General features: G+C 33.8%; 1 protein-coding gene across 2 annotated transcripts in view; it reads right to left on the bottom strand.

Annotated features, from left to right (window-relative positions):
- The window catches only part of LOC128179924 (hepatocyte growth factor receptor-like), a 37,607-nt gene that overhangs the window by 15,116 nt on the left and 9,982 nt on the right, over positions 1 to 12,509 (bottom strand). For both annotated transcript variants that reach the window (XM_052847606.1, XM_052847605.1), the window contains 10 exons: positions 11,584 to 11,854; positions 11,302 to 11,405; positions 10,574 to 10,744; positions 8,626 to 8,827; positions 6,775 to 6,954; positions 5,339 to 5,495; positions 3,647 to 3,810; positions 3,051 to 3,202; positions 1,082 to 1,267; positions 90 to 186 (listed from right to left, as the gene is read on the bottom strand). In XM_052847606.1, the coding sequence (XP_052703566.1) occupies positions 90 to 186; positions 1,082 to 1,267; positions 3,051 to 3,202; positions 3,647 to 3,810; positions 5,339 to 5,495; positions 6,775 to 6,954; positions 8,626 to 8,827; positions 10,574 to 10,744; positions 11,302 to 11,405; positions 11,584 to 11,854 (1,684 nt within the window). The remainder of the gene's footprint in view (positions 1 to 89; positions 187 to 1,081; positions 1,268 to 3,050; positions 3,203 to 3,646; positions 3,811 to 5,338; positions 5,496 to 6,774; positions 6,955 to 8,625; positions 8,828 to 10,573; positions 10,745 to 11,301; positions 11,406 to 11,583; positions 11,855 to 12,509) is intronic.

Genomic DNA, 12,509 nt, shown 5'->3' with positions numbered 1-12,509 from the left:
TCATAATTATAGTTCAAAACTGTCATTAAAATAATGGTGTAAGCTAGATCAAATAAAAAAATCCAAATAATATGCTCAAGTAATTATACCTCCAAACTGTTATTAATTCCATTTCCATACACAACCAGCATCGGTTTGGCCACACTGTTGAGGTTTGTTCCTGTGACTGATATTTTACATCCTCCACTGCAAATGCATCCATATTTAACAAGGTTATTTAAAATTAAAATTGTTTAAATTAAACCTAAATTATACAGCACTGGACCATTTATCAGCTTAAATTCACTGTTTGTTCTTTCTGTTTTCAATTTAAATGACACAGTGACACCAAATTACTGTAACTATATTACTGTAATAATTAACTATGATGAATTATCATTGATTCTGCTTGAATTAGATGAATAAATACCAAAGTCCAACTTTATCAGTAATTTTTCAAGATAAAGCCACACATTTTAAATCAATGAAAATAAATGAAGAGGGGGAAAATGGCTTATAACTCAAATTGCCACACTTTTTCAAGTTCCTTTGACATAGATTTATCTCAGAAAAAAATATTACAAACTGTTTCCCTATATATTCAGTAATGCCATTGCCTTATTAAATCCAGAACCTCTTATCACCAATGACTCATAAATGTTACAATTCGGTGGACCTCCTTGCAGCTTAAACATGGCAAACACAGCCCCCTTCCTCTAACAACAAACCACTCACTAAAGGGTTTCCAATTTATTATAACATAATTTCAGAAGTCTCGAGCTTAGGTTTATTTGCTCATCCAAATGATGCCTGATAGATGCCAATAAGAATAAGAATATCACAAAATGGCTATAATAATATAAACTATCCCCCCTTTCCAACACAAGAACCATAAATTTTAGATGAGAAACAGTAAAGAAGACTGTTATATTATGATAAATTCACGATAAAACAAGTCAAGCCCCCTCACATTTGCTAGATCCTAACTTAAATTTGGCTGAAATTCCAAGAACACAACTGTCTTAAGCTATATTAGATATAAAGATGCAGATAGATGTCAGAAGGCATTTCATTAAAGTAACAGACCATCATATTGATTTACCTCATAAAAGCATTTATCGACTGCACGCTGCTCACCACTGGGTTTGGTCGGTATTCAAATGTAAAATTCCAGTAGAAGTCCGGCGGTTCACTATCAACATCATAAGCATCAGCCCACTTCAATTTCAGAATAACAGTTCCTGCTGATGTACTGGGGGGAGTTAAAAGTTGAATTACAGTGTCATTACTGAAATGAGAAATGTAAAATACATTATATTATGTAACCTGAGATAGTTTATGGGCATGGTGATCATTTCAATCGGCCCCAGTTTAACAATATACATTAAATGGGACAAAAAGCATTTGAGATTTTGTTGTTGTTGTTTTGACCTGAAACTCTGACCTACACCCTCTGGCTTAGAGAGAAGGCAGACAGAGGCTGTACCTGCAACCTAATCCCATTCAATACTGAATAAAATATTGTTTAAATAAAAAACTAACCTAGTTTAACACGCTATATCTAGCAAAGATTCTATGGGTGAAATTAAGTGCACTGTGTATGGGAAGTAAGGCAATTAAGGTGAAAGAAAATAAGGTCTGGACTCAAAATTGCTCACCTAAAATTTGCTTTAAGGCCACGTACTGCATTAAAGTTTTATTTAAATGTAGTCGTTTGCTAAAGTCTGAACCACATTTGGCAAAGGACAGAGAAAATGTGGTGCATACTTTTATGCTATTAATATTATAACACATATCTCAGGCATATATATATTAATGTCGGCAAAGCGTCAGAAGTGACCCAATTTTGTAAGCGGCTATAAACAAATATATGTCTGTCTAGTAGAAAAAAAATTCAACAGTTGATGGCTTGAATTTGGCAACAAGCGTTGTAAAGTCAATACCCAATGGACGACAGACAAAATGTGATCAGAATAGTTCACTTGAACTTTCAGCTCAGGTGAGCTAAAAAAAAGTTTAAAATTAAATAACAACAGAACATTAAAGTTGAAGAGTGAGAAGAATATGTGAACATGGGTGCTATGCCTCATTGCCTATGAGACTGATCAATAGCTGAATATGTACAACATTTGCCAAGATAATGAGTGGAAAATTAATGATGATGGAATGAGGGAAGGACAAAATAACAGAACAGGGTAACAAAATATGCCTCTAGCTGTTTTATATAAGGGCCAAAAAAACTTAAACTATGACTAATACCTTGATCCTTGAAACTTGGTTCCAGGTCACTGCACACTTGTTCCCATCAAGCACTCATTATGTTAAGCACTAGTATATTGAGCCAAGGATAGAGAAATTTTAGCTAGGACTAGAATATTTCTTAGAGATATAATTTGACCTTGGACCTAAAAACCCTTTACAAGGTCACTACACACTCTTTACTCACAGGCACTATATTAGTGAAGGATGACCAAGATTTGGCCTAAGAGAAAAAACACATGGTTTGGACAAGGATTTTGCACATAGGTCTGCTTTGGCCTTGGCCTTTGGCCTAGAAACGTGGTTCAAGGTCACTGGATACTTTTCCACTCAAAGGCACTTTGAGAGGGTGAAGATTGAGCCATATTTGGCCATGGCAATTAAGAGAAAATATGCTCATGACAAATGATGTCATGTTAAGACACTTTGATCACTAAAGGGAAACCACCGACTTGGGCCTTATCATAGACTACTCTAATGGTATTTGGTTCAAAGAAGTAGGGTTTGAGAGTTTTTGCGACTGATTTTACAAAGTTGTTTAAAGTAAAAAGTGGTACTAGATTAATTAACATTCAAGGATGTAAATAATAACTGACAAAAAATAAGCTAAACATTCGATATTTAAACACAGTATGACTTTATAGCCAAAATTACCAATATAATCATGGTATCTTAAGGTATGATCCTCTTCATTAAATGGCAATGAATCAAATGTTCAAAATTTGCTTTTACAAAGTATTTTCAAAATAAAAATGTATCAATACATATTATTTTAAAGCTTTCATTTTAAACTTCCAAAATATTTAACTTACACTAAAAAGGGACTATTGTTACGGCTGGTACCAATAGAAAACGTTACATTGCTACCCGATCTGTAAAGTAATTTCCCACGGACAGTGACTGTAGTATTTCCATCCACAGGACCAAATGCTGGATCAAGCTGATTTGGAACAATCACTGGATCCTACATAAAGCAAGAGTACATGTATATCAACAAATTTATACTGTATTAATAATCTTATTTTTATCCTGTGTCACAAAACTTTCAAAATGTAATAAATATGTATTAATTTAAAACCTTGTAAAATTGATAGATATATAGCAACATTTTGCCTAATATGCAGCAGTGCTTGAGAAATAATACATTAATTTTTTGGCCTTACAAGACATAAATAATCTATTCATTCATGAATTAAACATCCTTCTGTGATTTCATCAAATAAATTTTTTGTCAAAACAGTCAACTGGGGTCACACCTTAGATAAACAAGCCATCCATTCATAATTATAAAGATTGGCTTTCAATGTGACAGTCATGATGGTTTGAATTTAAACATTGGAATATATGATATCAAGGAAGATTTTAATTTCTCTGGGATTAAAACACTGAAATCTCATAATTTACTCACACAGCGAATGTTGTTTTGATCAGTGAAGTTTCCGCGACACGTACACAGTCCCTTATTTCCTTTGTCGCAGATCTCACTCATCCTCCCGACCTTATTGCACTTGCAAGGAAAACAACTTTTATTCAAGTTATAATATCCGTCTTTACATTCATTACACTGACGACCTACAATAAAAATTTCAAAAGTTACATAATTTTTTTCTTTAAGGAGTCTAGGGGGAGAATGTTTCAAACATACGATTTCCTTTAAATTTTTTACAGTGAAATGTCAACTTATGAGTAAACTATGTGCAAAATATAAAGTAAATTGACCGGATAGTTTATCTGTTTGTCGCGCTCAAATTTTGGTCGTATGTCGGATTCATCACCAACATTTTATATAGGATTATACAGGAAAATGAGGGTTTTTATTTTCAATTTCATATTTAAAAACTTACAAACATACGATTTTCTTTAAATTTTCAGCGATGGAAGGATAACATATAAGTAAACTTTTTGCCAAACTAAAACGAAATTGATCAAATGGTTTTTAAGCTATCCGTCCTCATAGTTTGATCCCATAAACGTGCCGTGCCAGCCATTTTACATTAGAATTGTATAAAACAAAAGGATGTTTACGAATCAAATTTAATTTTATTTGTATTAGAAGAAAAAATACATTTCCACTCACACAGAACGTAGAAGGGTCGCGTATATGTTTTTATTTTGCAAATTATAGTTTTGATTTTAATTATTGACGCTGTAATAGAAAATGCACGACGTTAATTTTTGTCAATTGTTACGTCAGAGTCTCAACTGATGTCATCCTAAGACGTTGACTCCGACGACAATAACGTCGATTTTGAAGAAGCGGCGAAAAAATTAAAATACTTCTGACATTATTCTAACGATTCATTTCACTTAAAATAATTTTTTGATAAGTAATTTTTCTGAAATAAAAACGTTACATGATAACCTGTATCATTAAACATTTTACTTTAAACTTGTGTTTTACAACAGTAATGTGAAATACCTACCCAGAGGGCGCAAAATTTTAAACCCGCTACAGACCTTAATACTCAAATGACCTAAATATTGTATAATATTGAAAATGTTTGATGTTTGCAAAAGTGCTATACGTCAGGCGAGATTTATGTGAAATTAAGTGCGCCATACCTCTTTGTATTACTTCCTATCTCGAAATTTATACAAATTAAACTACTAATTATTTTTTAGGAGATCAACACAGTCTAAAAATGGCAACAACCATGACACACCCTGATCTTGAAACAATGTGTTATAATTATCAATAATTTAATTCTGGTTGTAACACGCTTTCTGATTGGCTAAAAATTTATTTTATATCGTATAAAGAATGTTGCCTACGTCACAGTAAGACTAACGTCAAAAACGTATCAATACGCCTGACGTTACGTTTGAATTTTGTACAATTTTACGTCATTTTAAAGGTCAAATGACCGTTTTTATCTACAATGAAGAGTAAAAAAATTAAATTATAAGCAATGAATTCAATATTTATTTGTTTTATACGATATAAAATGGTTTGAAACAGTTTACGCTTTTTTTTAAACTGCTTCGCAGTCTATAAAGCGTAAACTGCCCCAAACCATTTTATATCATATAAAACAAATAAATATTGAATTCTTTCCTTAAATAAAGTTATAGTTTAAGGTAATGTTTCCACTCCACCCACCTTGGACGTTCAGTTTGCATTCACACTGTCCCGTGGGTTCTAAACAAGAGAGGTTTCCTCCAATAATCCCCCTGTTGTCACAACCACACGGTACGCACTCTGTACCCGACACTCCATAATACTCGGGGAGACACCTCTCACATCTATCGGAAGTGGTCTACAAAATCATACAGAAATATCCAAATCAAATAATAATTAACAAGTGAAAAGCTGTCAAAGTGACAGCAAACTGGGTTTTCTTTTATGTGAACTGTATCAATAATCCATGTCTGACTCAACCCTGAATTGATAAACACTACATACCGTATCCTGTGAAATACTGTACCCGCATGCAATATTTTGCCCCAAAATGACTAAGTTCAAAAGCTGGTATTTTTTTTAAATTATCAGAAATCAAAATCCTATATAGCTAGCAATATGCACACCTCTGATATATGTACAAAGACAACTTCCTATCTTGAAAACTGTAGGAGGAGTTATCCGTACAATGAGGGTACCCTTTTTGGCAGCCGCCCGCCAGCCATTTTCACCATTTTAATATATTAACCAGATTTTTCCGTTGGAAAACTCGATAAAAAATAAAAGCTCCTTTATCTGTATCAGTATAAAGTCTAGTTCACAAGAATCAATAGCTCTCTGATTACTTTGTGCTGTTATGGTTATAAGCCTTGGGTAATACAGTAAAACCTGTTTAGTACGAACACGGATATAGCAAATTCTCGTATATATTGCAGTTTTTTTAAGTCCCCGGTAAAATATTACCAAACCTTTTCAAATTTTTCCAAATTTTACGGTCATAATGAATTTGGATATAACAAATTTACGGATATAGCGAACTGATTTTGAGTCCTGTAGAGGTGAATAATAACAAAATTGAATTATACTTTTAAATTTACAACGAATTTCTTCACAAATTAAAAAGTTTGCACTACCATTTAACATAATTTGAATGAATTTATTTGTTATACGGATATACCGAATTACGGATATAACCAACTAAATCCATTGGTCCCTAGGACTTCGCTATAACTGAGTTTTACTGTAATTATATATGGGCAAGGTGAGGACAATTATAAGTCTAATTTATGGATGCCTTTTACAAAATATCTTTAGGACAAATACCTATGAATCTGTTACTGTAACTACAATTGCAACCGTAACATCTAATGTTGTATTTATGATACAGAAACAAAATTAATGATTATGCTTCTTTAAAAACTTAATAAAAGCTTAATAATGAAAATTATCTCTCATTAAACAAAATAAATTTTTCTGTGATTTTTCTGTGATGATTTTAACAATGCAAGCTCAATCTCACAAATCCTTGAAATTACTCGAACATAAAAAAAGTTGATTTTTTAAAATAAATTGAAAGAATAGAATACTTTTCCCAAACTTTAATTCTGTTTGTTTATTGTTAAATTGTATACACACACCTCCGTATTGTTTTTACAGGTGCAGGCTCCAGTATTGGTGTCACATGACTTGGTTCCGGGACCACAGATACACCTTGTACAACCGTCTAGATTGCTCTGAGATAAATTGTAGTGTAATGGTTTACACACGTCACACACTCTCCCCATCACATTTGTCTTACAGTTACATTGGCCTCCAACCTGAAAGACAAAATTAAATACACTGAAAAGATGGCCTGTTATATTCTCCCTCAGTCTGTTTGTCCGAATATAGAATAATTATACTCCTGGACCAATATAGTATAAATAAGCTGCATCAATTGAAAAATAAAAAAACTCATTAATATGGATTACTGCTCGGTAGTATATTTATACAGTATTCTGAATTACAAAAAACACACACCAACACCATAATATTGTATCACAATAACAATTTACTGGTAGCCATTACACCTTCACTATGTCCTAACGAGCGGTAGAATTGTGATAGAGAAAGGTATATGGCATTCTTACTAGCTCTGGCTAGTGGGTTAACCCTTAAGCTCAAAGGTAGAGTGCTGGACTAGCGTGCAGAGGACCTTGGTTTGAACCCCAGCAGAGGCAAAAAGTGTCACTGTTACATTTGGTGCCCACGTTGGGACCTGAGGATTCTCTGGCACGTGAGAGAAATTGTCTCTAGTACTTCGCCCCATAGGTGCTGGCACCCAGGAGAGTCGGGACTCCTCTTTCCTTGGAGGGGGACAATGTGATAGAGTCAGGTATATGGCATTCCTACTAGCTCTGGCTAGTGGGTTAAGCCTTTAGCTCGATCGGTAGAGTGCTGGACTGGCATGCCAAAGGACCCGGGTTCAAACCCCAGCAGGGGCAATAAGTATCTTTGTTATAGAACAACCACAAAGCTCAAGCAATTACTATTTATATCTTATTGTCACATGTCCTAAAAAATGCACAGATCCACCCCTTATACCGCACAGCTCACACAGAAATATACCCAAAACAAACATAATTTTTAAAATGTTGTATCCTGCAGTTCTATTAGTTCAATTTGGGTTACAGTCTTACTCAGTGATATGCTTAAGTAACAATATATTTTGTTATACTTTCATGTTCAATACTGAAATCTGATTGGTTTAGACGCAGTTCATAATCTGTTCTTACTATTTCCCTCAGCGTTAGCAACGCACTTAGCAACAGGTAACATTACGAATTGTTATATGCGCGAAAATCATGCGCGTACGGTTCGCCTTAGAATTCATGTTATTCCTATCTAAAAGCAGTGATGTTTTCTGTAAAATTAAGACATTCAGTATAACAAAATAAATAGTGCCTGTTTGGGAGGATAACAGTTGAAATTGACACCCCTCGAAAACCATTGTCAACCTCCGCTTCGCGTCGGTTGACAATGGTTTTCTCGGGGTGTCAATTTCAACTGTTACCCTCCCAAACAGGCACTATTTATATAATATTCTACTGCAATTCATACAAAATACCTTAATCAAATTTGTTAACCTCCTTTGTTTGGAATGATCCCTTTTTATATATAGCCATCATGCATTCAGAAGCTAAAAGAACCTAATGACATTTCCACAGGATTGCGTATAAATCCATTGTAACACCCTTCCAGTGTTACAATGGAAATGCCATTATAAGTTTCTTTTGCATCTGATCGTTGTCAAAATGTAATGTAATAAATAGAATCTTGTTTGACAATATGACTTTTATCCATTGGCAACTTTTTATGAGTCGCTGTACATGTTCTATCCTCTCACCAAGGCTGACAGACTTTGACACAATTCAATGTCATTGAAAAAAAAATTATATATATCATGAGATCCTTTATCTACAACTGAAAAAGGTCTTTGATATACATACACCTTGGCAGACTGATGTATTTCCATTAGTTCCATTGCTGCTACAGTTGCACGAGTTGTCACAAGCAAACTCCTCCTGGAACTTGCCTAGTTCAGTACAGAGCTCACAGCTGTCCCCCTGTACATTCCTCTCATTGTTACAGGTACAATTAAAGTTCCTCCCAAAGATTTGACAAGAATTTGAGTGTCCATTACAGTAGCACCTGAAAACATAATGATAAAAGTTAAAAAAAACACTATTAAATACAATCTACAGGTTAATATTATTAACATTTTTTTGGTAAATAGGGAGATCGATACCAGTATTAATTTTATTTGCATTTTAATTTCATCAGTGTTTTAATCTCACTCTTTCCTAGTTTTGGGGTTTAAGCCTCAGTCACAACTGACCGAACGTGTGTGGTGACCGTGGGTGTGCTATGGGTTTTGCCAGTCATGGCTCTTAATTCTGGCTGACTGCTAAGTGTTAAAAATCATCTTGAAGTGATTGAGTGTGTGACGCAAACCTGACAAACTAATTTAATGTGCGAGTTGTCGGTGTCATGTACAGTTTTGTTTGAAGATGGGTGCGATGTCTGTATATAGGGACAACAACATTTGTGTTGTAGGTCAATTTCAAGTCAATAGTACCAAAACATTTCCTTTTCTCATGACAGCTGCATAGACCATTGTATTCACATTAAATGAAGAATATTTTTATAAAAATTTTCTTTAGACATACACTAAAATAAATCTGCCATAAGCAAGTGAATATTGAAACATCAAAAGAACTCGAGGACAACTGAAAAGCTGTCAATGTGACAGCAAACTAGGTTCTCTTTTATATCAACTGTATCCATTATCCATGTCAACCCTGAATTGATAAACACTACCAACTGTATCCAGTGAAATGGAGTACCCTATATGCAATATTTTGACAAGAAATGACCAAGTTCCAAATCTGGTATTTTTTTCATAAATTATCAGAAATCAAAATCCTAGCAATATGCACACCTCTGATACATGTACAATTGATCTGCAAAAAAACAAAAAACTTCCTGTCTTGAAAAATGTAGAAAGAGTTATCCATACAATGAGGGTACCCTTTTGGTAGCCGCCTGCCCGCCCGCGCGCCATCCTACCCGCCTGCCATCCTACCCGCCCGCCATTTTCACCATTTCAATAACCAGATTTTTCTGTTGGAAAACTCGGTTAAAAAGGCTAGAAGATGATTATTCTGTAATTGCTGTTTTGGTGAATGAATTATATACTAAACTGGGCAAAACAAATAAAGAAGAATGGTCTTTAAACATAATTTATTTTTCGTATCTGATACCTTAAAAGACAGAAAAATACTAATTCTTTTCTGGTATTCAAATTTCGATATCATTATGAAAACAAGCTGTTTACTGCTGCAATAAAATGCAGTAATAGCAAGTGCACTGTGTATATCGGATCAATCCACATAAAATGGGCAATGGATCTTCAAATTTTGTTCAAGGTCAGTACACACTCAAAAGCACCCTGTGGGTGAAGTATCAGCTAGGCTGGGCCAAAGGCAGAGAAAACATGCCCCCTATGAGTGATACTGGACATACAGATGGACACATAGACACACTAATGAATATGAGAGGGCTCCTTATTAAGGTGCAATATTACTGTGATAAGATGAAAATCTGATCAATAATTACATTGCATAAAAAGTTTCATAAAATTTTGTGAATAAAGGGCATTTGTTAAATTTTTCATGCAAATGACCACGTTAGCCCCACATTAAAATATCCTATGCCTTAATGATAACATTAAATTTAGTTACATTTTAACAAGGTTTACCTGGTCTGCTGAAAAGTCGATGTTATATATATATATATATATATATATATATATATATATATATATATATATGAAAAAATGAATCCTAATTTCCCATAAACCACCAATAACTGCTCCCACAGTCTTTACATTCTTACCTTCCCATAATACTGGTTTCACTGATGCTAACACTTGACGAAGAGTCCATCTTGTTCATTCTTATTTCAATTTTATCGGCTACCATTTTTTCTACCTCACTTCTTGTGCTGTTTTCTGACAGTGGACCAAAAGAGTTACGAATATCCCAGGTTAAAATGTTTGACTGATAGCTGGAAAAACAAAATGTTATCATATATAACAGAAAGTCATTAGAGATTTCATTGATGATTTTATAAGTATCCAATTTCCATATTTCATCTTGCATTAATCATAAAGTTTTTTCAAATTTAAACTTTTAATTAAATGATTGATATTAAATTGAATACTGAGCTTTATACATGTTAAAGCTCTTTTAAATAATTTCCATAACAATGATGATACGACCTTGACATAGGTCAATGACCTCAAATCAGGGTCATGACATACTATCACGTCTCAGGTAACATTTATGTTGTGCCTATGATATTTTTTGCCATGTAAGTCAAGGTTCAGATATAACAGTTGGATGAACAGACAAACATGATAATTCCAATAAATCTAAAATGATTCTAATATAAACCTGCTGACCACTCTCTCGAACATATTATCATTTGTAAAAACGATATATATACATATCTTAGGGGCATACTGCATATTTACTGGTTGAAAATAATTCCAGGCAAAACAGCAGAATTTAAATATCTTAACCACAACAAACACGCGTACTAGAGAAATAAAACCACAATACCTTGTAAATTCTTTAGAATTCATCTTCTTGCCTCTCATTGACAAAGTTATTTCTACACTTCCTGGTTCACCATTGGATACAAAATTTATCTTCACACTGTCAATCTAGACATTTAAAAAGACTCCTTGTATAATCTATGTTAATTAATTAAATTTATATAAAAATATACCAGTAGCAAATAATAAAACTTCATTAAATATCATTACATGAAAAAAAAAAAATAAATGCAGTGGTCAAGCCACAGACACAATTCAGTACTATATATAATCTCAGGATACTTACCATAAAAACCTGATCAAACGTAAAATAAATTGTTGGCATGGATTCTGAACTTGTCCATACTGTGTTGTAATCATTATCCCGCATATTATCCACCGTCCCATTGGATAATCTCCTTACTTTGTCAACTGTTGTTAACTGTTTGCAAAATACGCCTGAGGGGTCAGCAGCATCCATCACAAATTGAGGGTGGGTCTGGGGGCACCTGCACTCAGGAAAACTAATTGGCAAGCGAGACAAACTGACTCCGTCATTTATTTCATATTGGATTTCCCTGAAAGAAGTCAATCATAACTGCACTCTCAAAAGTAAATTTAGTATACCTATAGTGTTCCACTCTATATACACTTTAATCGATACACAGTTCATTGGACAATACAGAGCACATACACCCAAACATGCACGCACACACGTAGTACACATATCTGTACAAACACACATAATCATAGTTACATATTTACATCTATCAAGAATGATTCTCTCTATTTCTTACAGAAATTTATAGTAATAAATTCATATAGCTCTAAAGAAACAGCCAGACTGAAATCTACATGGCCCATTCATCGATTGGTCAAAACCTACAGCGACCCAAGAAAAATCACAGACTACACGAAATAATCATGATGATGTCAGACTTATATTCCCATAGCTATAGGAGCTAGACAATATTTGGATGTTTCTTTTAGCCAACGTACTTATGTACATTAAAAGTGATCTAGGGAATTTTACTTACTTTTTACAATCAGTTTATGAATTTGTCAAAAGAAAGATGTAAATATAGTCTTACAATAAAATGCATTCTTTGAAGATTCATGTGGGCTATGAATGTAGCGATCATTGCAGAAAAAATTTACATAACCCACTAACACATGTTTTGTATTAATTTTTTCTGCAATAATGCCACCTTCATATCCCGCATGAATCGATCA

The sequence above is a fragment of the Crassostrea angulata genome, chromosome 4, assembly GCF_025612915.1.
Source record: "Crassostrea angulata isolate pt1a10 chromosome 4, ASM2561291v2, whole genome shotgun sequence".
NCBI classification, from domain to species: domain Eukaryota; kingdom Metazoa; phylum Mollusca; class Bivalvia; order Ostreida; family Ostreidae; genus Magallana; species Magallana angulata.
Note: the sequence above shows the minus strand (reverse complement) of the source record. Positions and strands in the feature narration are given on the sequence as shown.